General features: G+C 37.3%; 1 protein-coding gene across 6 annotated transcripts in view; it reads right to left on the bottom strand.

Annotated features, from left to right (window-relative positions):
* LOC135707997 (receptor expression-enhancing protein 2-like) overlaps positions 1 to 26,211 on the bottom strand; it is a 97,156-nt gene that overhangs the window by 17,013 nt on the left and 53,932 nt on the right. For 3 of the 6 annotated variants that reach the window (XR_010518277.1, XR_010518276.1, XR_010518275.1), the window contains 5 exons: positions 20,391 to 20,588; positions 20,099 to 20,212; positions 2,549 to 2,775; positions 2,363 to 2,480; positions 510 to 1,986 (listed from right to left, as the gene is read on the bottom strand). Coding sequence is in view for 3 of the 6 variants with exons in the window: in XM_065229923.1 (XP_065085995.1) it covers positions 637 to 1,986; positions 2,363 to 2,480; positions 2,549 to 2,775; positions 20,099 to 20,212; positions 20,391 to 20,588 (2,007 nt within the window). In the remaining 3 variants the exon portion in view is untranslated. Of the gene's footprint in view, positions 1 to 508; positions 1,987 to 2,362; positions 2,481 to 2,548; positions 2,776 to 18,511; positions 19,752 to 20,098; positions 20,213 to 20,390; positions 20,589 to 26,211 lie in introns of those variants that run through there. The other 3 variants (XM_065229923.1, XM_065229925.1, XM_065229924.1) reach the window with 3 other exon arrangements.

Below are 26,211 nucleotides of genomic sequence, written 5' to 3'. Positions count from 1 at the left end.
GAATTTTAATTGTGATGTAAACATTCATTCACGTAAACTTAAATTTCATTTCACGCAACCGAGCAACTTGAAAACAATGTTTACAAAGATGGGCATTTGTATACAATATTTGCTGCATTGCATGAAATGTATCAGAACTTTACATGATATATAATGTAAACTTATATGATATGTGACGCTCCATTTATGTGCATCATATAGAACAAAATTTTACACTACTTTTTCGAACTGTGCATGAAATAAAAGTGGCAGATGAATATATTTTCCAATATGAAAAAGCATATCAATCATGAACGTACATTATGGTCATGAAGCATGCTGCATATTTTTTGCAACTTTTTTTTTATTGAATAGCTTCTAAAACTGACGCAAATCCAAGTCATTTTTTATGCACTGATGCAAGATAATAAGAAACAAAAACAAAACAAAACAAAATACACATAACAAAAGCCTAAACTAAGCCAAAAAATCAAGCAAATAGAAAACAGTGATTACAAATAGTTACGTACAACTAAAGAAAACACGAGCCATAAAGTGAATTCTGTCGATCGTCAAACGCACAAGTGAGTGATGAGCAGTGGTTCTCAAAATGAAAGTAAACATAGGAAGACCCGAGGGGAACATGATAAAATAAAATCAAATCTCAGTCTCCCTCGGATGAAGAGAAGCTTTGGCACGTGTCGATACACTTGAACCGGAAGCCCCCGATGTGGATGGGCTATCATGTTTGAACATACCGCTGATGGAACTCATCAGCTTCTTCGATTTCGGTTTCTTATCCTTGTCCTTATCCCGTGCAACCTCTGGAACTACAGATTTCTTGGGTTCTACTGAAACTGATGCAACTACGAGGGGTTTATGAATTCGTTCGGGAGGTTTTTGGACAGCTGGTACTTCTAGCTTAGGAGCTATTGGCTCTTGCTTGATTGAAGTCGGAATTGACGGAGCTTTTCGTTTTCCATGAGATGCTGACTTCTTGTGGGCAGCATCATCCATTTGACTGCTGGCTTCTGAGAGAGCTAACGACGACGTTGATGATGTTAGATTTGATATTGAGATGTTTAGCTGGTTAGTTGATTCGATTGCTGTTTGAGGGTTTTCCATTGAAATGGGTTCTGACTTCGTGGATGATTCTGGTATAGTGGGAACATAAGTAACTATGTCTTCTTCTGAGATATGAAGTTTGTCGTCTTGATGTGGAAAAGAAGCTGAGTAATCAACAGCACCAGTAGATTCATGGGTTTGAATCTCTTGAATGACCAGTTCTTCCACGGTATCAATAACGATTGGACGCCCACATTCATCAGGATTCATTGAAAGATCTTGAACTATGTTTGAACTTTGTGGATCTCCAGGCTTGTCCTTGTCAGCATCGTCCATTATCTGAGATTCTTCGATAACTAGAGGCACGTCATTGGAAGACTCAATTGCAGTTTCTGAAATACTTTCGTCCGGTTCCACTTCAAGGAACTCATCTTCACTAGATAAGGAAACTGTATCTCGGAACATATCCTCGGAGAAACTCATCTCCGATTGTTCGTTTTCCGGCAATGGAGTCAACATCGGTGCCTCTATCCGAAAGTCTTCCTGCTCATTGGATTCAACTTTGTCTAAAAAAGGAACATCAACAGAGGAAGCTCCCATCTTTGGTTGCGGTTTCTCGACAGTATCAGGGTGGTCAATTTTCAAATCTACATTTCTGGGCTTTTCTTCGATTTCTACAGGATGAGCTTGTTTTTGAGACTCCATCCATTGTAGAAATAGTTCGTATTTCGGTGGGAGACTTTGTGTGGGTTTAGAAACTGCGTTGGAATGAGAGGAGTATATTGGAAGGCTTTTAGGCTCGGGAAAATGACTAGCCTGGGTTATAGCCGGGAGAGGGCTTGGAGGAATTTCATAGAGCGTAGCGGAAGAGGGAATGAATTGAGAACCACTGCCATAGTATCGGTCTGTATCTCTGCCATCATAGAATACATCATCGTCATCCTTTCGAATGGGAAATAAGAAAAACTATTGGTGAAGCGTGCGACCTTACTTTATTAGCTAGAACTGTGCAAAGATAAATTGAACTAGGCTGGTTTAGGCTTGACACGATAGATTTTAAAAACTAATTTCAAACTACGAATCTGTAACCTGTTAGATTTGTTCCATCCAATTCGATTGGTCCTGGGCAGCAATGAATAATTACTGTCTACAATAATCAGACATGGTGTAGAACTAAAGCAAACGTAAAATATTACTGTACTTTTCTAATGCGTTTTCAAACATCTTCTTAACAAATCATATCAAGCCGAAACCGTGATGAAAAATAGATAATTTCATTTTTGTACCAATCAAATACATCAAGTTATGATAAACTTACCTCCCGTGTTTTAGATTTCACACGTGGCCTAACGGTATTGCTCATCGAAGCCGTTCGACTCAATCCTGGCTCTGCACTCGAATATCCTGAACTGATGTCGTCGGAGGATCGAATATAGCTAAAAACAGAACACCGAGACCCGGAATCAGTATTTTTATCATTCGACACAAACTTCCAAGAACCTACTTATACGGCGGTGGTGGATTGTGGTGTGGTGTCCCAGCTATCTCCACCTCGGGGAAATACATTTCTACGTGGCGACCACCGGAAGAGGACCGGGCACTCTTGGAGCGCAGCACCCTCTGGGACCGGGTCAGTTCGTCAATTTCCTCCTGGGTGCGATGTGTATCCGGTTCCGAGAGGTCGCTCAGGCTGTAGCTTTTGCGCAGCGTTTGCACCAAACCGCCACCACCCTGGGATGGATCCGACAAATGAAATGGTGTGAAATATCGGTTTGATTTTCGGAGTTTTGCGCCAATGGGGGATAAGAGGGAGGTAAAGAAACATTAGAAGCAAACTGTTGTTTAAACAGATTTGTTTATGATCGAAGGATTACGATAATGTTGAATGGTCATTGTCAATAGAGAACCGAAATCCTTCTCACATTAGTTGTAAAAAAAAAACATTGGTCATGGTGCAAGAGTTTCAATGAATCTGTTAAATAAATTGACAAATTAATGAGTTTGGTAAACAAAAATGCATACATACCGTGAAAATTAGGAAAAGTATTGTTACATCAACTAAAAATGCGAGAATGATCACTAACATAGTTGCACAAGCCTTGTTACATGACGCGCAGCTGGATTTGTCTGTAGTATGATTATAGGCTGTCTATGATTAATTTGGCCGGCATATTGCTTTGTTTTTGTGAATCCGAAACTAGCTTCTTTTCTCATGCCTATTTTTTTCCGGACGGAATGCAGCTCAATCGTAACATCTCGCGTGTTATGGGTCTATGAGGTGGTGGGTCTGAGGGAGATACTTCCAATATCCGATGAGCTTCGTGGAAATTTCTGGAGAACTTCGACAGCTGGCACGGAAGACTACAAGGATTGGTCCAGCAGATTTATGGATAAAGTTCAGAGAACTTCGATCACACATTCAGACGTCTTTGTTTACCTAGCTGATAATACCTACTAACCTGCAAGATACACCCGCTCTTTAAGTGTTAAAAAATATAAAAACGGACGTAAAGCCTTAAAACGAAGAGTTAGCCATTTATTTTCTAGAGCAAAAATGTACATTGTTAGAGTACTCGCTCAAGGGTAGATCCATTGGGCCGAATTTTAAAAAGTGAAAGATTAAACTTAGTATTTCTTGAAACATGTATGTAACATTGAGAATTTTTCATGACCTCTGTCTAAGAAAGGATATTGAACACAGAACATAATCTTGAATTTTAGTGTTGTGATGCGTATGTAAACTATCAAACACATAATCTTCTTACTAAAAATGAAAATGTTGGGACGTGGAAACATTCAGACATCTGTGTGTAATTTTAGTAATATCTCATTCTAAGAAATATAAATTCGGATTTCAATCTTAATCCTGATTTTATGCTTGGATACTATTCTAAATTCTGGTGCTCAGATAAAATTTAAGATCATGGGCGAAGAAAATATTTTAAGAACTGAGACTTAGAAAGATATTTGAAATATTTCCTTCTTTCAATCATGAGCAGTTCTCTCGAATTTCAAGATTTTCTATCTGCTGACAGCTAAATATGTTTCAACGCTGATTTTTCCTTCTTTGAAACATGACCGGTTCTTTCTGGGCATATTGAAGCAATGGATTCTGACATCTTGAATGAACTATGCATCGACATAATTCTGCGTACTTCATTAGCTGCTCATTATTTTCCTAATATGAAACAATACAGATGCTGTATCATAAAAAATGAACAACTCAGTGTCAACATTTCAAAGGGGCGTAATTGCTTTGGTAAACAATGGCTTTAGCCGTTGACTTCTTTCGAATAAAAGCTTACAAATTAAAATTAATAACACCGAAAGATAGAGGAATGTTTCTAGCATTATTTATTTGGAAGGGCGAGCTTTCATTTGCGAGATATCAACGGCTAAAGCCACAAAAGCAAAAGCAATTACGACGCATTCGGTCTAACGGCTTTCGGAATAATGTCGTTTTGCCTAATGGCATTCGGCCTAATGACCCATAACCCACTTAAGTCTATCAGCCTGAACATGATGGTTATTAAAGGAACATGAGAGGAAATATACTATTAGAGATAATTGTATTCGACGAAGTTTAATGGCCATACTGGCAAAACAACAGACACATAACCACATAACACATTGAATATTTTTCACAAACATCGTCGATAAAACATTACCGCCATCTGATGAGTACACTCTCATGGGCAGTACGCTCAAGAGATGGCGGTAGGGCGTAAAAAGTCAAACGCAAGTGAATGTATTATGGGCGCAACAGTTGGCAATACCATAGAGGTAACTCTAAGACCAGGTGGTCCCGAAGAAACGTGCTCAACTTTTTGGCTCAGCTCTGATACTATCTTCGGTCCCAAGTTAATCGAAACATAGGAAAATCCACGAACCCCTCATTTTATCTGTCAAACTTTCATAGCGAATCAAAACAAACATAGTGTAGAACTAGCATTTCGACTAGAATGGAGTACGTTAATCGATGTACTTTGGACCAGTGTGAGCCAATTTAAAATAGTTAGTTTGCACCGGTTGGCAGTACTACACGGATAAAAATCCCCTTATACCTTTTGGCAAATTTCTATTGCTGATTATTCATAAAATGTATAAGCATAGAGGTAACTCTAAGACTAGAAAGTCCCGAAATAACGTGCTCAACTTTTTGGCTCAGCTCTGGTACTCTCTTCGGTCCCAAGCTAATCGATTCACCCCTCGAAACATAGGGAAAACCAATAACCCCTCATTTTATCTGTCAAACTGTTAATCGATTTGCTTGGGACCAATAGGCTAGTCAAGTAGTGAGCCAATTTCAAATCGATAGTTTCGTATTGATTGTCAATTTCAAATCGATAGTTTCGTATTGACTGTTGGTACTACCATAGAGGTAACTCTAAGACCAGAAGGTCCCGAAGAAACGTGTTCAACTTTTTGGCTCAGCTCTGGTACTCTCTTCGGTCCCTAGCTAATCGATGCACCCCTCGAAATAAAGGAAAATCCATGAACCCCTCATTTTATCTGTCGAACTTTCATAGCGAATTAAAACAAATATAATGTAGTACTAGAATTTCGACTAGAATGGGGTACGTTAATCGATCTGCGTGGGACCAATAGGCTAGTCAAGTAGTGAGCCAATTTAAAATCATTAGTTTCCACCGGTTGGTACTACCAAAGAAGAATGCTACACACTTAGATTTTTTTGTCGAGATTGGCACCACCGAGCAGGCTCGGCATTTATTTTTACTGAGATCTCAGCAAAATTTATGTTTGTTAGCCGAGACCTCGGAAAAATTCCCGTTTGTTAACTGAATCTCGGCAAATTTTACACTGAGATCCAGCAAAATAGATTGCCGAGCTGCTCGGTGGTGCCCATCTCGGCAAAAAATCTAAGGGTGTAAGATAAAACTGACGGAAGAAAAACTTTCCACGATCCCTTTCATCCAATGAATGAGTGTACTCCATTAGGCATAAATACGTTAGGCATACGGATGTTAGGCATACGGACGTTAGGCATAAAGTCATTAGGCATAATGGACGTTAGGCATAATATACGTTAGCAGGCATGGAAAATCATTTGCATTCATTTCGTGCATTCATTTACATTCATTTGCCTCTAAATTTTTTCTTCAACAGCATTCCGCAAAATGATGTATAGAACTTTTGTAGATTTTGTTATTAGCTACAACTTTTGTTAACAAGTCAAATCTATATCTCCTATGGATGACGAAGCAGACGAATATCTGTGAAAAATCACAGAAAATCTGTGAAAAATCACAGAAAATCTGTGAAAAATCACAGAAAATCTGTCAAAAATCACAGAAAATCTGTGAAAAATCACAGAAAATCTGTGAAAAATCACCGAAAATCTGTGAAAAATCACCGAACTGTTTACCGAACGTTCAGCTGTTGAGATATCGGTAAACTTTCATAGATTTCGGTAAAATAATCTTAGTGTGTATGTTTTAAGACTTAAACAAAACTTATTTCAAAATTATTAAAAAGTCATGAGTTCGAAACCTTGTAACTCATTCTGGTTTAGAATATAACAAAAAATATTAAAAAAAAAAATGAAATTCGTCAAATCTCAAATGATCTAAAACCATATATTTAAAAGCTTTGATGTTGATAAAAAGCAATCTTAATTTTTTTTTCTCCTAAAAACGAATCTTGAGATGGACCAAACTGAACTAAACCATCTGTGAAACCAGTTGCAAAGGAGAAAAAAACAGTACGAAACCTTGAAACTGAAATAAGTCCAAGAAATCGATCTCTAAAAAATGTTTTGTGTTCCAAAAACTTCTCCCTAGATTTAAATTGTTCAAGTCTAAGCCTTCTTTAAAAAAGAGGTTGTATCCAAGATACGACCGTAGGCATGCTTGGCAAGTACAGTTGTTCACACCAACTGCTCATTTGTAAATAACTTTTCACTCAGTTGTAGAAATTTGTTTTTCTTTAAAGTAATTAATAGATTAGGATCAGAATTGTTGAAAAATGTACCCAAGGAGTATATGAACGAACTTCATACAGTGATTGAAAATATTTGGATCGAAAACAGGGCTCCTGAAGATATTTCGGAAACTATTCAGATACCGATTCCAAAGAAGCCTCTTAATAACTCTTTGTAACGTGGTTTACAAAATTGTAGCCAGCTACCTACTCATGAAATTGGATGAAACCACCGAATAAATCCCATCATACCAAGCTGCATTTCTGAGGAATCGGTCCGTGGATGACCACATTTTCTCCTCTAAAAGGATCGTCGAACAAAGCAGATGAACTCTTTGTATTCTCTTTGGATATCCGGCAAGCTTTCGATTCGGTGGATCAAAATGCATTAGTTGATGCCTTAAAGCTCATGAGGGTCCCAAACTTTGTAATCAATAACATTATTAAATTGGGCCTGCATGAGAGAACGTTTTTGAGGTGCTCAAATAAAAGAACTCCTACGGTACTGAAGGGTAGAGGAGTAAAGCAAGGGTGTCCCCTTTCCCCCAGACTCTTTGCCATAACACTACATCATGTACTGAGTCGCTTGAAAGAACGTTTTCCTTACATCTCACTGGGTCAGAATGAAGGAATATCGCCACCAGTAATTTTCGCTTACGCAGATGACATTCTGATCGTATGCAGCAATATGGATCAACTGGATCGTACGGGTTCTGAAATAGCTCTTAGTAGAATCAGGATTAATTGTGCATTGCGGAAAATCAGAGCTCATTGTAAGGGACCCACAGTCAACCAAGTTAGCAGGTTGAAGATATGTTCAGAATGGCTGAAATGGAGATAAAAGCTCAGCCAATCATGAAGTACCTGGGAATATCCCAACTAACATTTTCAGCTTTATAAGCCAACTTTTCCAACGTTGCGCTGTAAAGTAGCTGAAACAAAGCTGCAGATACAGCTACAAGCAGAAGCTAGCTAAATAGTTTTGGAGAGCGTTTACTCAACATTTTCACAACCATTATTCAATTTGTCAGTCGCACTGAATAACATCACCCAATAAACGCTAATGTCGCTTATATGCAAATATTAATCAACTTTCAACTTTTAGCTTCAAAACAAAGTTAATATAGCAAATATATTACTTAATTGAAGGCTTCTACACAACCAACCACTCTTGCTGAATAACATAAATATCAAAAGTGCTTTTTAAACAACTAAATAACATTTACTCAACTAATAAACTGTGTTGGCGCTACTTTGGGAGCTATTTAACAGTCAACTAGGTTTATTTTTAGACTTGTGCAGTTTTACAGCTTTTACTCTGGTTCTTTACAAAGCTGAATGACCTAATCGAGAAAAGTGATTCATGTTCACTATTATAAAGCCTGTACTCAGTGATCTTGTTGTAGAAGGGCATGTAAATTTGTTTACGTCAGTTCAAAGTGTTGGCGTAGCGAAGTTGGTAGTATCAAGGTTCGCCAATACGGTCGTCTCGAGTTCGATTCCAGGTTGCGGTACAGTGTAAATAATTTGGTGGTGTTGCTTATAAATTATTTCGATTAATTTGATTCACAGTAAAATAAACATGATAAATTCCTCCAACAAAAAAAAAAACGTGAATTATATTTAACCTGGCGTCAAGCGAAAGCTGTGTAGTGATTATATGATAACCAGGTGTTAAATAAGCGCCTTTCAAGTTCACACACAACTAAACAGCAGAATAGCAGCTGTTGTATAGAAGCGTAAATAGATATGCAATAAGAGCTTGTCCCAACCGTTACAACAGCCATAAGTAGCTGACTAAGTTCACCAGATTTGCTTGTATAGAGGTTGAGTAAAGGTTTCCTCATATCGTATAACATTTGAATACAGCTTGAGGCTGTATAATGAAGTGAATAAAGCGTTTACATTGCGAAGATTGTTAGTTGGGATATCTCACCGCTACGCTAAACAGACCGGAAAATCTAAAGAAAAGGTGCTTGCAAGGAACGAGGGCAAGTAAAATTATTCTTCCGTTCTTGCTAAAGAACAAACATCCTTGGTATATAGTTCGGAGAATTTATGCAACGGTAATTGTTTCCACCATTGTTTTTGGACTAAATGCCAAATGGCTCTGACGGAGCACAATCGTAGAACCCTTCGAAGGTATGAGCGTCAAATTGTGCAAGAATGGTACAAAGCTTGTGGAGGCAATGAGGAGCAGACAACGAGGAAGCTGCTGATGGGTCGTACTATTGGGAAAAAGTTAAAATTTACCGAATTCTCTATTGGGGTCATATAGCGCGAAGGGACGAAAATCATTTGCTACAAGCAGCATTTAACCTTCGGTTACCAAGTCCAAAAAGATTCTGCAGACCATGTGATACATAGTGATACATTGGACAAAGAATTACAGTCATTCGGTAAGACAAAAGCCGACTTCAAAGGAATACTACATGACAGAGATACGTTGAAGAAAGAGGCTGCAAAGTTATACATATTAAATGAAGCATCAGATAGCGAGATGTCGGGCAACTTACTAGGTACTCATGAATCATCAAACGAAAGCGATGATGGTTGGATGAACATAATCAATGGTTGAGGCAATAAATACGATGGAAACAATAATGGAACTCATTAATTTATATTGAGACGGCTAAGGTGTCAGGGTAAGGCTCTTTTTCGCATTTCCCTTTCCTCTCCTTACCTGGGGCCTAGCTTAGCTCTGTAGGTAAAGGCGCAGCTACAAAGCAAGACCATGCTGGAGGTGGCTGGTTTCAATTCCCGGTCCGGTCTAGGAATTTTTCGGGTTGGAAAATTTCTTGACTTCCCTGGGCATAGAAGTATGATTGGACTTGCCACACAATTATACCAATGCAAAAATGGTACAGGCATCGAAAGTTCTCAATGAATAACTGTGGAAGTGCATCTAGAACACTAAGTTGAGAGCACGCAATAAGCTAATATGCGATATGCAATAATTTTGAAATGCGAAGAAGAAGAAGAAGAAGAAGAATATTCCTCTCCTTCCCTTCCCTTCTTCTCTTTGCAGAAAGCGAGTAATGGCGCTATAACCATATGCCATATAGGGCTAAGACAAGAGTTAGTGCTCAGGTCCCAACCGCTAGAAGAAAATGGAGCATCACTTAACGTTTTTAGATTAGATGCTCCCAACGACAAATGATTTATAAATAACAATACAACGTACGGTACGAGATGTCCACGTTTCATCCATCTATTGGATTCTGAAGCATCGTGTTTAAATCTTGGATTTAAACAGGCCCGATGTTTCTAAATCATCTTGCCCCTTAAATGCTGCACAGTAGGCCTGGCCGTTTTGATATATTTTGCGCATCTATGATGTACAACATATACCAAATAGAAAAAAAAGGTGATGGAGGTATATCTATCATTTTTCAGGATGCTTTCATGAACTGGCTGTGTTGGTGTTAGATTAGAGATTAGATTAGAAAGTAATTGATAGATTAGGATCATAGTCTACTAATGATAGTCAAAGGTATGGTAAATCTTATCATTTCAACACCAATGATTTTTTACACTTAAAATCCGAGATGTGCAGCGAGCATTTCTCAATTCATTTGCACAACACAAAAACAAATACAGTTTATTACTAGAATTAAAATTTACTTTTTTACGTATCTCTAACTTAAACTCTATTCTATGCTTCAAAACGAACTATGTTTCGGCAACTGTGTGCAAAGTTATTAGCAAATTAGCAGTTCGTGACTAAAACTGTGTATGCTCGGTATCAATATTCGGCGACTGTGTTAAGGATACCACCTTTTCCCATCACGGAAACCACCTTTTCCTATCACGGAAACGCCTCGTTTTCTAATGACAAAATTACGCATTTTCGTGCACAAAACGCACTGAATGTTTGGTTTATTCAATAAATAATAAAAAAAAGCAAAAATTTGGTTAGAGGAATTTCTTGCTAAAATTTTCCAATCGTAAGATATTCGCGATCAATCATATAAATTCGAGTTTTTTTGCTTTTTTCTAACATCACAGAGAAAACCTTAACTTGATTCGAAGTTTCTGGTTAATTGACATGTAGTATTCGATCATTGCGAGAATTTATATGTACCACTTCAATACTGTTACGCATTTGACCACAAACGTTTGGTTACTGGGTTCATTGTCAAAGTGCTTTGAGAGTGATGTCGCTGGCAGCAAGGCGCGCGAACGTTCAATGAAAATTAACTATTTAACAACGATAACTTATGGTGGTCCTGAAATGAACCGTTTTGTCGTGATGGTTGAGTAATGCTGAGCTATAAGCGTGTTCAACAAGGATGAGGCTGGCGAGCTGTATGTTGTTTGGGACAACGGTAACGCGCTTGGCATAGATGGCCCACAGCGGCTCACGACGAACAACTGAGTCCGATCAGTAGCGGTGCGGCTTCTTCCTCCTTCTTCGGTGAATCGCACAGCTGCTGCTGACGACCGACCAGACACCACCACACACGGTGATTAAATAAGCACCGTTCGGCGAGACCGGATGGAATTCGATTTTGAAATCTGTGTTAAGGAAAGCGCTTTTTGCAGGCAATCGGTGATAATTTTGATCACCATTGCAACAGTTGGACATTTGTGTAACTTTCAATAGTGACTTAATGAAAATTGATAAAGTGTTAATTTAAGCAGATTTGTAGAAACATTTCCAATCGGTTGGCTTGTTAAGAACTAAAATCCATCTACTATTGACAGAGTTATAAGTGGTCAAAACCTGTAACGTGGTCGATTTTGGTCTTGTGAAATTGCACCCCAAATATGTTGCAAAGACGTAATCCTACGTCGAAACATCATTGTTTAACCTTCCAACATGATTGGTGATATCATTGTAATGCAATTATGAATAGGACTTAGATTCTCTGAGTTTCCAGGTCAACAATTTAGTTCCCTGAGATACATATAAAAGTTACTATTATAATATCGCATAGTTTCACAATTTCGAAAAGAGACGTTGAGAGCTGTGATGTGCTTTTGGAAATCTAGTTGTCAACATCGGAGCCGTACTGTAGAATCAAAACGACAAACGATACGACTTACTGTAGTATTAAAACAAATAAGAAAAGCACCTTAAAACGATGAAATTGTAAAATACTGACTCCGGGCCAACTTTAAACCTATAATGGCCTTACATCATGAAAAAGGGATCAATATGTTGAAGTTCTTTTTAAAAATATCCTGCAAACCAATAACATAATAACAATAGCTGCAATTTCCAAACCTGCAACTGGATGCCTTCCTTCGAATAACAACTGGAGTGCGGTAAAAATCGGTAAAACTGTTTCAAACACATCGTTGGTACTTGAGCGGTCGGCGATTATCTCTTTTTGCCAGTGGTGGCAGGGGGGGGGGGGGGACACCCCTCACCATCCCTCTCCAAAGGGGAAGTTTGGTAAAGAGAGATGATAAAACCGATTTGTACCTTCCTTAAAAAGTTGTCCTAGCTCGCTATCTAGTCTCTATATGCAATTTTCACACTGCCGTGATCTAAACGGAACTATCATCTTTACTTTCATCTCCTCCTCATCTATCGTATAAAAATTACCACATCAGTCTGTTATTCGAAATTAGCATCTTCAACTAAATAACATAATGTTTGAATCACCGAAATAACCATAAAACACCAAAAGTGACCTGATAATCGCTAAACTAGCATACAATTACCAATATGGCTTTAAAATACTAAAATGGCCTACAGCTTTAAAAACGCAATATGGCCCGTTACAATCATTGAAACGGTCTGACAACTCTTATAATAATATTTTGTGTCGTTTTGACCAGAGATTCTTTTGCCTTAGAGGGGCAGAAAGCAGTTACGGTTACCATTTTTTTCCTTGGTTTGTTTTCCGTACTGAGTACCACTGCTACCGACGCACAGTGGGGCAGCGAAGCCATTCGTGTGGCCAAAACCTCTAGCGCCGTTGTTTTGCTTTCTACAGCAAAACAATATTCTACAAAGTTGCTCAATACTAAAAGCGCCATCTTTTGAAAGTTTCATATTAGTTCATTTTTACGCCACATAGGTGGCGCTCGAGTCTATCTTTTGAACTGAGCATCCTAGCCGAATGATTTTCAGGGAAAAGTTGTGTAATTTGAAGTGTTGAGAAATGTTGTCCAAGACATCGAAACTCTATGACTCATATTAAGCGAGATATCGGGAAATTAGGAAAACTAACCTCTAAAATTGCGTTTTTTCCTTTTTTTCACGTATGTACGTCAAATTGAGTAAGTTTTATACTCTGATAATTATCGAAATGGTTTGACTCATCCAATAAATACCCAGTACTTTATATATCATGCTTTATTATAAAGTTATTAACATAAATGTCTCAAAAAAGTGATGCATAAAAATGTCAATTACTCAAAATATAGCAAAAAGTAGCAGCCAATTTTTATACAGTGATTAGTGTAGATCTTGCTGGGTAAAATAACGACCCTAATTCAACAGGCAACTGCAGGCATTTTCATATAACATCATTTGAATATTGCATATGGTAAATTCTTTCAAATTTGTTGAAATTTTGCTTTGTGTGTAAAACATGATAAGATGTTATTGATGAATGCAATAGATGCATGATTAGATTACTAGGAGACTTAAAACGGCTGGTTTAAAATATCCATCCTCCAACGTCCTCCATAGTGTCCTTTCGACTTGTTTTGCGACTGTATCGTTCTCGAAATTTTCTGAAGTCTTTATTTCTGGCTTCCTGAGCCTCCTCGCTTAACATACCAATTGGAAGCAATGCAATTTGGATTGCTTGCGATCCGTGGATTAAAACCTTATGGACAGAGGCTGGCATTGGATACCATTTATAAAGGCTAACATAAAGACGAACAGTTTCTTCAGCAAAATTTCGAAATGCTGTTATGTTGATCGAAAATCTGGAAGACAACGTACGAAGAATTGTATCGCATCGGTCAATTAATTCTTCATTAATACCAGTTATTGCACTTGTTTGGGTTGCGTTAGTGAAGAATATGCGTGCTTCTGTGCTTGTGTTTCTGATTGTTTGTAATCTATTCAGATCGATAACATCTTATCATGTTTTACACACAAAGCAAAATTTCAACAAATTTGAAAGAATTTACCACACACACTTAGAAATAACTAATTTTACACGAGACGGAATCAATCTTTGACATAAAGTATGAAAAATAAACACAAATTTCCTGTAAAATTAAGGTTTCTGAGACTGAAAAGTTCGATACTCGACGAAAACTACGTTTGATTGACTTGAATTTCGCGTCTGTTATGACTCAATTTTATGTCAAATTTGACGCTCGTATATGTCAATCTCAGAGCATCTAAAATTACATCAATTTTTCTAAGTGTGTATGAAATATTCAAATAATGTTATATGAAAATGCCTGCAGTTGCCTGTTGAACTGTGATCGTTACTTTACCCAACAAGGTCTACACTAATCACTGTAAAAAAAATTGGCAACTACTTTTTGCTATATTTTGAGTAATTGACATGTTTATGCATCACTTTTTTGAGACATTTATGTTAATAACTATATAATAAAGCATGGCATATAAAATAATAAGTATTTATTGGATGAGTCAAACCATTTTGTTAATTATCAGAGTATAAAACTTATACATTTGACGTATATGGTGAAAAAAACCGAAAAAACGCAATTTTAGAGGTGAGTTTTCCTAATTGCCCAATATCTCGCTTAATATGAGTCATACAGTTTCAATGTCTTCGACAACATTTCTCAACACTTTAAATTACACAACTTTACCGTAAAAACCATTCGGCTAGGATGCTCCGTTCAAAAGATAGACTCGAGCGCCACCTATGTGGCGTAAAAATGAACTAATATGAAACTTTCAAAAGATGGCGCTTTTAGTATTGAGCAACTTTGTAGAACATTGTATTGCTGTAGAAAGCAAACCAACAGCGCTAGAGGTTTTGGCCATGCGAATGGCTTCGCTGCCCCACTGTGCGACGCCAGGAACGCAGCTCCCACACCAGGACCCTACCTGTCGACCCACCAACTCTTGGACCGGGGACCAACGGCTTTACTTCTCTTCCAAAGGAAGTCGTGATTGGAGATTTTATGCCTCAGAAAATCACGACGGACCGTCTGGAATTGAACCCAGGCCCTTTGAAGTGAGAGGCAATCACACTTACCAGAGTGGCGACCTATCACAATCACGATCGTCAAACAGCTGATGGAAGTAACGTTTAGTACATTCCTATCAATGTGCTTGACGAAGCACTCTCCATGACCATCCATCACCGATCTGGTCATTCCCGACAATCACGACACTCATTTGTGCCTCTTTTGAAGCAGTTGCTGCTTTGCTTGCTTATGTGAGTGTGTTGGTGAGTGAGCCCAACAGCTTCCGTTTAATTTTGCCAGCTTTGTTTGTAACTCATACAGTCACGCGTACCGAGTCGAACTTGGAATGCGTAGGCATTGTTTTGATTTTCTTCTGTCGTTTTCAATTTTCTCATCATCGTACTGCAGAAGTCTGCACTGTTTTCGTTATGCTTTACATCATCAGCAGCGAGTGTTACGTTTTGCCTGTGAACAGCGACCATTACTGGTGATTGTTGTTTGCCATGGCTCTACCTCTCACTGCTTGACAAAATGTTCTGTCAGCGATAGTCGGTTGATGCGTTGACTAGTGTCGAGTGAGTGTCATGATATTGTGCATCTCTGACGCTTACTACTACACCACCGGTGTCGCTACGTTCACCACTCAACCACCGACGGGCGCTGTCGTTATAATAATCTAGAAAATGACAAAGCTCATCTATCTTGAAGCGTTAAAATAGTCCTCAAAATTAAAAGATAAAAAGCCCAAATTAGTCAAAATGCCATTTTCATTCAAAACTGGGCAAAGAAAATTACAACCAATATATTGTTGTTATTATACCTAGCTCGATTTGAATTATCCCAGCATAATTTCAGTTTTTGATAAATTTGCACAAAATTTTCATCCAAAGATGTATGAATTTCTGTGACCCATCCGAGTGCAGCCACGACCCATAGATTGAGAAACGCTGATCTACTGAGGCAATAGACACCGATTGTGTCATGTATGGGCTAATTTAGCTAATTTAAAAGTCGTTTGACAAAAGTCAGGGTGGCCAGTGACTGTTCATTTTGAAATTCCCGGTTGTTGACATTCAACAAAAAACGAAATTGTACGCATTTTTTAAAACGTGGCCAATTGTAAATTTTCAGTGGTTATTTGTGGGAAAAATGAAAGCCAGTGTTTTCTAAAGATATAGGAAAAACTCAACTCTATAAGTCACTAAATGTATTCAAAACGATTTATTGATCTTTCGAGATAGGGTAAATGATGGCTTCGGCAGCCATAGACTATTTTCGGCAACCACAATTTAAACGTTAATTTCGCTGTATTTTCTCACTAAAACACTTCGCTGAATGTATTTAAACGATTTCTTAGTCTTTCAGGTTCAATCCTAATACATTTTCACGACTGATAAAACCTGTTATGTCAGGTGTTTCTTCAAATGAAACATAAGCACATGAAAATGCGGCTGATTTCTAGTTGCCGATAATAGAACAACTGGTTAACACACAGTTTAAACGGAAAGGTTGCCGAAGTAAAAGAGGCTGCCGACAATAGTCACACTCACCTGAGAAGTTTGGAGCGCCTTAAAAACGTTTTCAAACCGTTTGAAACAGTTCTGTCGATTGAAATGAATAGAGTATCTAGCAGCAGATAAATGTAAACAAACAAACACGTCATATGTGTGCGTGACACTGAGGAAATGCTAATAGAAGACCGTAAGCTGCTTTGATTGCCGAGAATACGTAAATTCTCCTATTTTGATAAATCGAATTCTACTACTTTTTATGATCGATACATCTTATGATTCAAGACCTAGAATTTATTGAGTGACAGAGATTACGATCACTGGCTAAATGTTATCTGGATGAATAGGTTATATAATAGGTGAATTGTGAAGAATAAGACATTTAATTAAAAAAATGTTTCAGAAAAATGAACTTGGTACAAATAAGAATTAGAGCAAATTGATAGTGATATCGGATAAAGAAGATGTGTATTCCCTGAAAGATTATTTACTAAAAAGATAGATTCCCAAGATTCTGGGGCTTTGGAATTTGTGTAGGGTCTGAAAATATAACTTTTCTTCAAAATTTGGGATTAATAACAATCTTTTTGATGCAAGATTTGGAGAAAATGTGAGAGTTTAAAAAATTTCCAAGATCACAGATTTGAAAAAAAAATATCAAATGCAGTCATAATTGTAAAGGCTCTGAGACTTGGAAGTATTTTAAGAGTTAAAACGAATTACAGAACATTCGATAGAATCTTAAGGACAAACCCTGAAATTTTCAGTAAAATATAAAAGTCTTCAAAGTGTTGATTTAAAAAAAAAACATTTGAGGAGGATTCCACATAGTTTTCGAAGCAGAAGTTCTGAGCAGAACTCCAGAATTATTCTGACATGAAGTCCTTAGAAATTGTTAGAAGAATTGGAGGGATTTCTGTGGAGAAGATTGGAAGTTCTAAATTAAATTATAAGGTAATTTTTGAAGAATCTCAAGAGAATTATGATGAGAATTCAACAAGAAACAGAGTTCTAAGAGAGTTCTGGCGATAATTTCAACCCTAGTGTAAATGAACCATCACAGAGCTCCAACAAAATTCATTGAAAAAAATGCTAATAATGAGAAATAAATTCTTTAAAATACTCCAAGGGGTTTCTAAATAATTCCAAATTATGCTAGAGTTAAAAGAAAATTTTGAAAAGGATTTCAATGAAATCAAAGTCTCCGAATAGGTTCAAGGGGATTCTAAGACGGATTCCAAACAATTTCTTAGGCTGTGTTCCATTTGGAAAATTTTCACTTAAATTTGACACTTCGAAAACAAATTATGATGTTCGAAAATCCCTCTGTTGTTGAACGGCCGATTTTCGAGAAAGCATCTGTCAAAGTTGATTCCTTGTCTGTCAGAAATAAGTCTGCTGGAATAGCAGGTTTATAGAGAAAGACATTCATTTGGTAAAAAAATCACTCTGTTTTAATGGTTTATTCTGAAATTTATTCCTATGGTGCGATTTATTTATTTTTCCCGGTTCTCTCATCGAATTCCCGGTTTTCCCGGTTACTTTTCAGATTCCCGGATATTTCCCGGTATTCCCGGTTCGTTTGACTTAAAATTGTTTGTCATAATGGTCGTATGGCTCACAAAATCAAAAACAGTAAAAATTGAAAGAACTGCTTATGTTTAAAAGAAAGAAAAACCTTCACTGGTTTGTTCAATCCGAAATTTTATGCCGACCGTTATGGCAATCGACCATTATGCCAAACGGCTATTAATCCTAACGGCCTTATGCAAAATTTCCATACAACCGTTGGCACCTATTACTAGATTCTAAAACCTTAAATAAAAAACAAAGAACCGTAAGCTATACAAAAAAGGAACAGTATTTAGGAGAACTTAAGCTTGTGATCCGTGATGAAGAACATAAACAAAAGAAGGTGTTAAGTTGGTGTAAAACAGTTTTTTTTATTTTCAAATTAACGTTTCCAATTCGGATTCTAAGGAGATTTAAAACGATTGTGAAATGTGCTTCAATTATTAGTGCGCATGTTATTTTCTATATTATATTCTGTGTTACGCAAGCACTCTATATGCTCAGGAAATGAAACCCAAAAAACGGACAATCCGTGCGCATTGCTCTACATCTAAAAGTCTTGTCGCATTTTTAGTACAGTTCGACAATTAGACCTATTCTTAATCTCTATAAAAAACTATTCTAGATTGTGTTGTCACGATTTTCTGTCACATGTGGACGAGGTAATTCTAATTGTTTCGGTATTTGTTTTACTTGATCTAGTTAACTTCTAAGACGAAAAGAATTAAAATGCGAATCCAATACATGTCAATCGCCAGAACCGTAGGAGATCTTGGAGGTGTGTATGTGCATTGTATGAATCAGAATTCGATAGCCTTGGTTTGCTGGAAGATGATCGAAAATAGTGAGTTTAACAGTTATTTTTCTAAATAAAAACATCACATGCGACTTAGGTTACCAACACACCTCACGTTTTTAGGAACAGCTACGATACTGATTGAGCTGTTTTTTTTTTCAAATGACACATACATAACGAAGCTAATCAGTTCTGATAAAGTTGATTATTAAAAAATAAACTTGAGCACTTCATTGGTGTAAACGATCGTATGAAATAAAAAAACTCTAATCTATTTCTACGTCCATCGATTCCGAGTCCTTGCGGAGTTTTTTACGACCGCGGGTGTTTACTGTTTTTGACGCAACCGGATCGTTCGTTACCGGGGTCTTTCTACGACTACGAGTGGTAGTAGTAGTAGTAGTGGATGCATTGGTTTTCTTCGTCTGTACCACCCTAGACCTAGCAGAACCTTCCTCAAATTCAGCGGAACTTTCGTCATCGAAATTCAGCTCTCCGTTAGTACCGTTAGCATGATATTGATCTATGGCAGCTTGTGCTTCGGCAAGCATTTGCTCCTCCTCCTCGGAATCAATCTCATAGATTATACTATGATTACGCGTGTTAGCTTGGGAACGCTTCGAAGCAGCTTTGTTTAGCGCGGAATCAGCCGAACGGGAACGTCTAACACGGGAAGTTTCTGCCAACAAGCTTGGACCATCTACCTGTGACGTCTCAGCGTTGACTTCCATTAGTGAAGCTGAAGCTAGTGCGTTATCGGATTGACTAACGCGCATCAAGCTAGGCATTTGTGGTGCGTTTAAAGCCTGAATTTTGATTTGGTTTTAGTTCATGTTATTTTATGGTGAATAAATGAAACGAAAAAGAAAAGAAAGAAGAAAATCCAATGTGGTTTTTGATTGCTGGCTGTCCTGTGTTTGCAAAGCATAATTTTTGCTGTTGCTATCTGATTTGCCCGCGCTTTGGGTGGATAGAAACAAAACAAATAAAACTAAATACAAACTAATCGCAAATGGTTAAAACGTGCAGACCGGAAGGCGAGGTTAGCTAAATCAAGATTATAATCGTAAAAAAAGCTATGGATGATGATGGAAGTGCTTTTTCAGATAAGTAACAGACAAAAACTTTACTTTTGTAGGTTGTTAAATCTTACCTTGATTGCAGTTTGCATGATAACATTAGTGGCATAGTTTACACCCTTGGATCCTAACTGCAGCACAGCCGTATAGCCTTTCTCTTTGGCTTGGTTGATGTAGTCATCGATTTCCTAAAACATTCAAAAGTGACGTGATGTTATTCAAAATTATACCGGCTGTAGCTTTGTCAACAGATGATGAATCGATTTCGAATTGTTTAGTTTGCATTTAAAAAGTTGTAAATCAATTCTACATCAGACACACCTACGGTGGCAGCATATATGCGCCACATCGCAACGGGTCACCCACCTGTTCTCGTCGCGTCAGCATCGGATGCACAAATTTTCGATAGAGCGTCGAACTGCCCCTTGTAGCCGGCGAGAGTAGCCAAAGTACGATGATGACTTTGATTTCATAGTAGAACGGGAACCACGACAGCAGAATGTCGGTGAACGTTTCGATGCAGGTGAAGAACGCAAAAACTATCCAATACATCATCCATTTGACCTAGATCCGGTTGGCATGATGTTGTAATATAGCCGACGACAGATGAGAGAGAGACAGGGAAATGAGAAGAAAAAGTGTTTTAATTAAACCGGTCAGTGGTAAAAATCAGATAATTTTATGAAGAACCGATGATTGAAAGTATTTGAATATGCAATAATTTTTCACCTTTCGTAACAAATGTCATCTTGTTCGTACAATAATAAGTAATTTGCAGCATATACGAATCATCTCCATTGGATTATTTTCTACCTACCTAGACATTATAACTGACTTCGGTAATGTTTCATTTGACTTTTAACAATTCAACTATTCGGTAAAATTCAGACATAACGAAAACTACATTGGACTGGATTATTTGAATAAGATTGAACGAGTTTTGAAATTATTATTTTTTCAAAAAATAGGTAAATTAGTAAAAAATTACCGAGGTCGGCAATAATTTTAGAGTGTGTATATTCAATTAACTTTCCGTTCATCAATCAATTTAGATTCTATTAATTATTGTATATAACAATAAATCAACGATTGGTTTGTGTGTAGTTTTAGGGTTTAAATGGCTGAGCGTGTATGAGCAATTTCAGTATCATATCTTTTGAACAACATTCTTACAAATTGCAGAAGTCACTGCCCTTAAAAGCATATCAGTTTCATCTGGAAAAACAGCTAGCCGAGAAAAACGCTGTTAAAAATATATTTGTCCTGATGCTTTTATGGATAGGACAACATAGTTTTGGAATTTTTCGCGATATTTTCTGAACTAAACATGTAGCTTTTACTACACAGGGTAAAATACCGGTATTTTACAATCTATTCTAATGCAGGGCTGGTAGTGGGTATGTGACACAATAGTAGTGACTTTAGTGACTAAAATAACAAAAATAGTGACCAAATAGTGACTTTGAAAGAAAAAACCCGAATTTATCCACCTATGGTGTGATCAGACCCTTCTTACTTATTCAAGTTTATTTATTTTATTGTCATTATCAGTGACCAAGCCCCCCACCCCCGTGTCATCCAGTGACGCTACGCCACTGCCTGGGGGTACCCGGAATATATCCGGGTGTAGTCTATTTGATGAGGCTACCAATCACCTTATCATCGTATTTTAATGTGATTTAATGGGTTTTAATTCAATTCATATTCAAGCAACTTCTTAACACGACTTGCATTGATCTTATTTTTGAATTCTTTAGTAATTTGATGCGTCGCATGATGGTTTTGATACGTTTTCCGTTAAATCCAGCGTGAAGGCCCATATTCACTGGATCTTATTCCGGCCATATCTCCAGAACCGGTTCAATAGCGTTCAATGGGACCCCAAGACCTATCATTTGGCGCCGAGTTTGTCCAAATCGGTTGAGCGGTTGCTGAGAAACGTGAGCGCATTCATTTCGTTACATACACACACACATACACACATACACACATACACACGTACACACACACACACACACACACACACACACACACACACACACACACACACACACACACACACACACACACACACACACACACACAGACATGTTCCGATCTCGTCGAGCTGAGTCGAGTGGTATATGACACTCGGCCCTTCGGGCCTCGGATCGATAGTCGGTTTTTCAAGTGATATCTATACCCTTCTTTGTAAGAAGGGTAAAAAGTGACCAATAGTGACATTTTTTTAGTATTATTGTAGTCACTTTATCGCTCTTGGGTCATTCGTGACTTGTCTGGGGGTGAGATTTAAACTTTTAAAGCATTCTTTGAGTCTAAATCATGGTCAAGAACCCTTATAAACCCAAAATTGTTACTTGAGATCCGATCACTTAATGAAATCCACAAGGTTAATAAAGTCAAACTCAAAATTAGCTAACCTTTCTCCCTTTGTGATTGTAAAGCAGCGGAGAAGAAAAGAAAGACACACACCCAGGAATAACGAAAACGCAAAGTGCAGCCACCGTATTCCATTTGTTCCCTGCGTCAATTTTACCACCACTCTTTGTGTGGATTGCCTTCTCAGAGATACATAAGTTAAAAAAGAGTGCGAAGCAAATGGGAGAACCACACTCTTTTTGCCGAGTATTGTGCGATGCATGTAAAAAGTTGCTGATCCTGAAACCCATCATGAGCATTTTTCCAGCATCTTGAAAATAAAGGAAGGATTCCATTAATTTGTTCTCGAAAAATCGGTATTGATGAAATAAGCAAGAATACGGCCCAATTCTAATTTCCTTTTCCTCACTCTGCGTCTGCGCTAATTTCTCAACCTCGATTTTTTTAAACATTCACTAAGTTGATTAGTCCTTGTTACTTTTTATGCCTTGTTGATAGTGACAAGACTCGGCTTTGTCCATCGAGGATGATCTTGGAAAAAATGAGTTAGTTAGTCTTCATCTATGTGATTCCCAATCTTCTATTCGTTGTTCCCTAGTTTGAAGTGGTTAAGACTAGGGTTCTGATGCATGGTCATTATCGGTGTCATACCTTAATTTTGTTGCTAAGGAATCCAAATTTTGACTGACAAAGGGGCGCGCCTTTGAAAGGTGTTTTTTTTTTCAAATGGCATCTATACAAACTTTTAAATTTCGTCCAGAAACTCTCAAACAAAGTTGTAGGAAAAAATAATGTCTTTCTTGGAAAAAATAATCAACAAATGTTTTTATTTATTTAACAAAAATGCGAATTAACCAAAAGTTTTACAAATTTACCAAGAGCTCATGTTTACGATTTTAGTAAGTTTTCAGGTTTTAAACATTGTAGTGTTTGCATTTTTTATAAGCTTATTTTTGAAAAAAAAAATAAAAATCGGGCAATAACATCTTGAGATATTTGGGTTTTTAAGATTCTGTTCTTATTTTTACATAAAATAAGTTTAAAAAAAACTTTTTTATTTGTTTATTTTCCCCCAGAAAGACATTATTATTCTCTGCAACTTCAACGCCTATGATCCTATTGATTGATTCTAAAGTAATTGAATGTTTTGATGGGTATGGTTGCATGCAGGGTGCCTTCGATTCATTTTGACTAAAAAAATGTTTTAAGAAATTATGGAATAATAAGATATTATGAAAATATTTTGATTATGTAAATAACAAGAAAAGATTGTTAAGTTTGTGTTTGACACAAAATACCTGCCAATTTTGCTACATGAGAGTCGCAATAAGCGATTTTGTAATTTATCTCACCCACTCTTCGCTCTTCACTCTTCGCGATGAGGCGATCAGAAAAACGTTCATTGTGACTCTGTCAAAGCTAAATTTGCAGGTTTGATGTGTGCAATACAAACTTTACAATCTTTTCTTATTACTTACATATACAAAATATCATCATAATATCTTATTATTCCATAAATTCATAAAACATTTTTTAGTCAAAATGAATGTCAGAAACTTATAACTTTCGCGGCGTCACTCGTAACAAGTCTGGATGTTGACTCAAGTCAGAAGCTGGTCACTTTCTCGAGGGTACCTAGAACTTCCAGATGAGACCAATAAGTTCCTGGACACTCAATATGACTAGCATTGAACTTGTTATGTAATGCTCATGTGATTTTATGTGTCTCATGATATGTTTGACACGTTTCAGGTCGGTTCTAGACTCATAACCAGGAAACCAAAACCGAGAGAGCAACCAACAATAAAGACAAAACGCTTACGACGAATACTACGATAAAGTCTCGCTGTAGTATAGCTTGTTCGTAACGGTTCAAGAAAAACAATAAAATTGCTTACAAGTCGAGGAAAGTAACTCTATCTACGATGCAGGAAATACTTTGTTTTGTTATGGTTAGCGCACACTGAGTAGATAGAAAGAAGATTGATGACGATTCTGAAGATTTCCTGCAAAAAGATAATGCACGATGCAAGTAGATGCGAGAAATGAAAGAATATTGTTCGTAGATTGGTTCGCTAGTGGGTATTATTCAAGTAGTAGCTATCATCCACAACTGAAATTTTGTATACCTGTTAATCTATCTGATTTTATCGTACTTCTAAAGCACGTTTTGGCTGTATACCATAGGAACGTATTTTTCAATTTTAGGACCACAATTAAATTATGGACAGAAGTAAATAAATGAGGTAGTTACGATTTCATATATTGAGAATGCTGCCCAGAACATGTGAAAAATAACATAAAAATATTATTGTACCATCAGCGTGAAGGAATTCAAGAAAAAAAATAAATAACATTGATTTTTCACCAAAAAAGCTCAAAACTACCACTCACTCATCTGGTCATATCTCAAAAACTATTTGTCCAAATCATTTATCCTTGGAAGCACATCTAGTAGAAGAGTTTTCTTAAGTGTACTGAAAATTAAAGCCCAAAATATGTATTAAGAAATAAAAAATCCCGCCCATGGTGAAAATAGGCCATTTTATACAATTTGGATACCTGCGGTAATCAGTCTGCCGGTGGCATACTGTAGTTACTATAACAAAAATGTTTGAATAATTATAAGAATCTACATTAAAAAAACCTTCAAATTAACGTTTTAAGATCACAGATAGCTTATTTGGTTGCAAAGTAATCTCTTCTGAAAGTTGAAGTTTTTAAAAATCTCGAAAATCAAGGTTTGTAGCCCAGAATAATCTAGGCAATTTAGAGCTAAATAAAAAAGGTGTTTGCTCAGAATGCCAAAATAAGCGTTTTGGCCAACTTTGGCTCAAATCGGTGACATCGACTACAATTTTTTTTTAATTCTGTGCCCACTTCAGCTGGAATGACCCATATAAACTTTAAATCAAAAGCGCCAGCTCGAGTTACATCGGAATGAGCTGAAATTTTAAGAGAGTGGTGTTCTCACCTAATGGCACAAATCTGGAGGTTGACCCGATGAAAAAAATATAAAAAATGAGGACCAGTCTAATGCACATGCGGCCATGACGAAATGAAACAAACAACAAGGATTAAATTTTTAAAGAAAAAGCTTAATTGAAAAATTTGAGCTTTCAACAAACGACACATCTTTGCAAGCTTTGGTCTTTCGGATAATATTACCAACCAGTGCATCGTCCCTATCCTCACTTTTGTGCTTATTTTAACCCTTTCATTTTCACCAGAGTAAAAGAGATAACGAGTAAGGGGATCCAAGCAAACCACCCAAAAACGTCAAAGTTTGTCAGACTGTCAAAGTGAATGAGTAATAGAAACAACTAGATGAAAGTGTTACTAACATTCCATGTGTCATAAACGGTGCAACTGGTGATGATTATGCGATGAAAGCAAAAATTTCCCGGTGGCGCCAGTGTATTCCCGGGGTTTTCCCGGCTTTTTATTAACCGGTGCTAGCTGATTCCCGGGTTTTTACTGGTTGTCTCGGAATGTCTGGTGAGTGGCCACAAGTTTTTGAACTTTAGGTGTTAAAATTTTTTGTGAACAAAATCATCAGATCTATCCCTTTTTTAAAAACATAAATTAAATTAAAATAATCGAGATCTTTGCTCGCCAAGACATCTCTAACGGGTATCGCGGGTTGTTTTCCTCGGGCCCTGAGGGATGTGGATAACTCAGATCTGGCAACACGGTGTCATGACAAAACAACATGCTCGATATCAAGATAACCACTGCCACATGCACATAAATTGCTGCCTGAGAGCCCAATACGATAGAGGCGATTTATTGCTAAAAAATATCGCCT

This window comes from Ochlerotatus camptorhynchus, unplaced genomic scaffold (assembly GCF_037179485.1).
Source record: "Ochlerotatus camptorhynchus isolate MF236.1 unplaced genomic scaffold, CSIRO-AGI_Acam_v1.1 ptg000324l, whole genome shotgun sequence".
NCBI classification, from domain to species: domain Eukaryota; kingdom Metazoa; phylum Arthropoda; class Insecta; order Diptera; family Culicidae; genus Ochlerotatus; species Ochlerotatus camptorhynchus.
The sequence above is the reverse complement of the archived record's forward strand: the minus strand, read 5'-3'. Positions and strand labels throughout refer to the sequence as shown.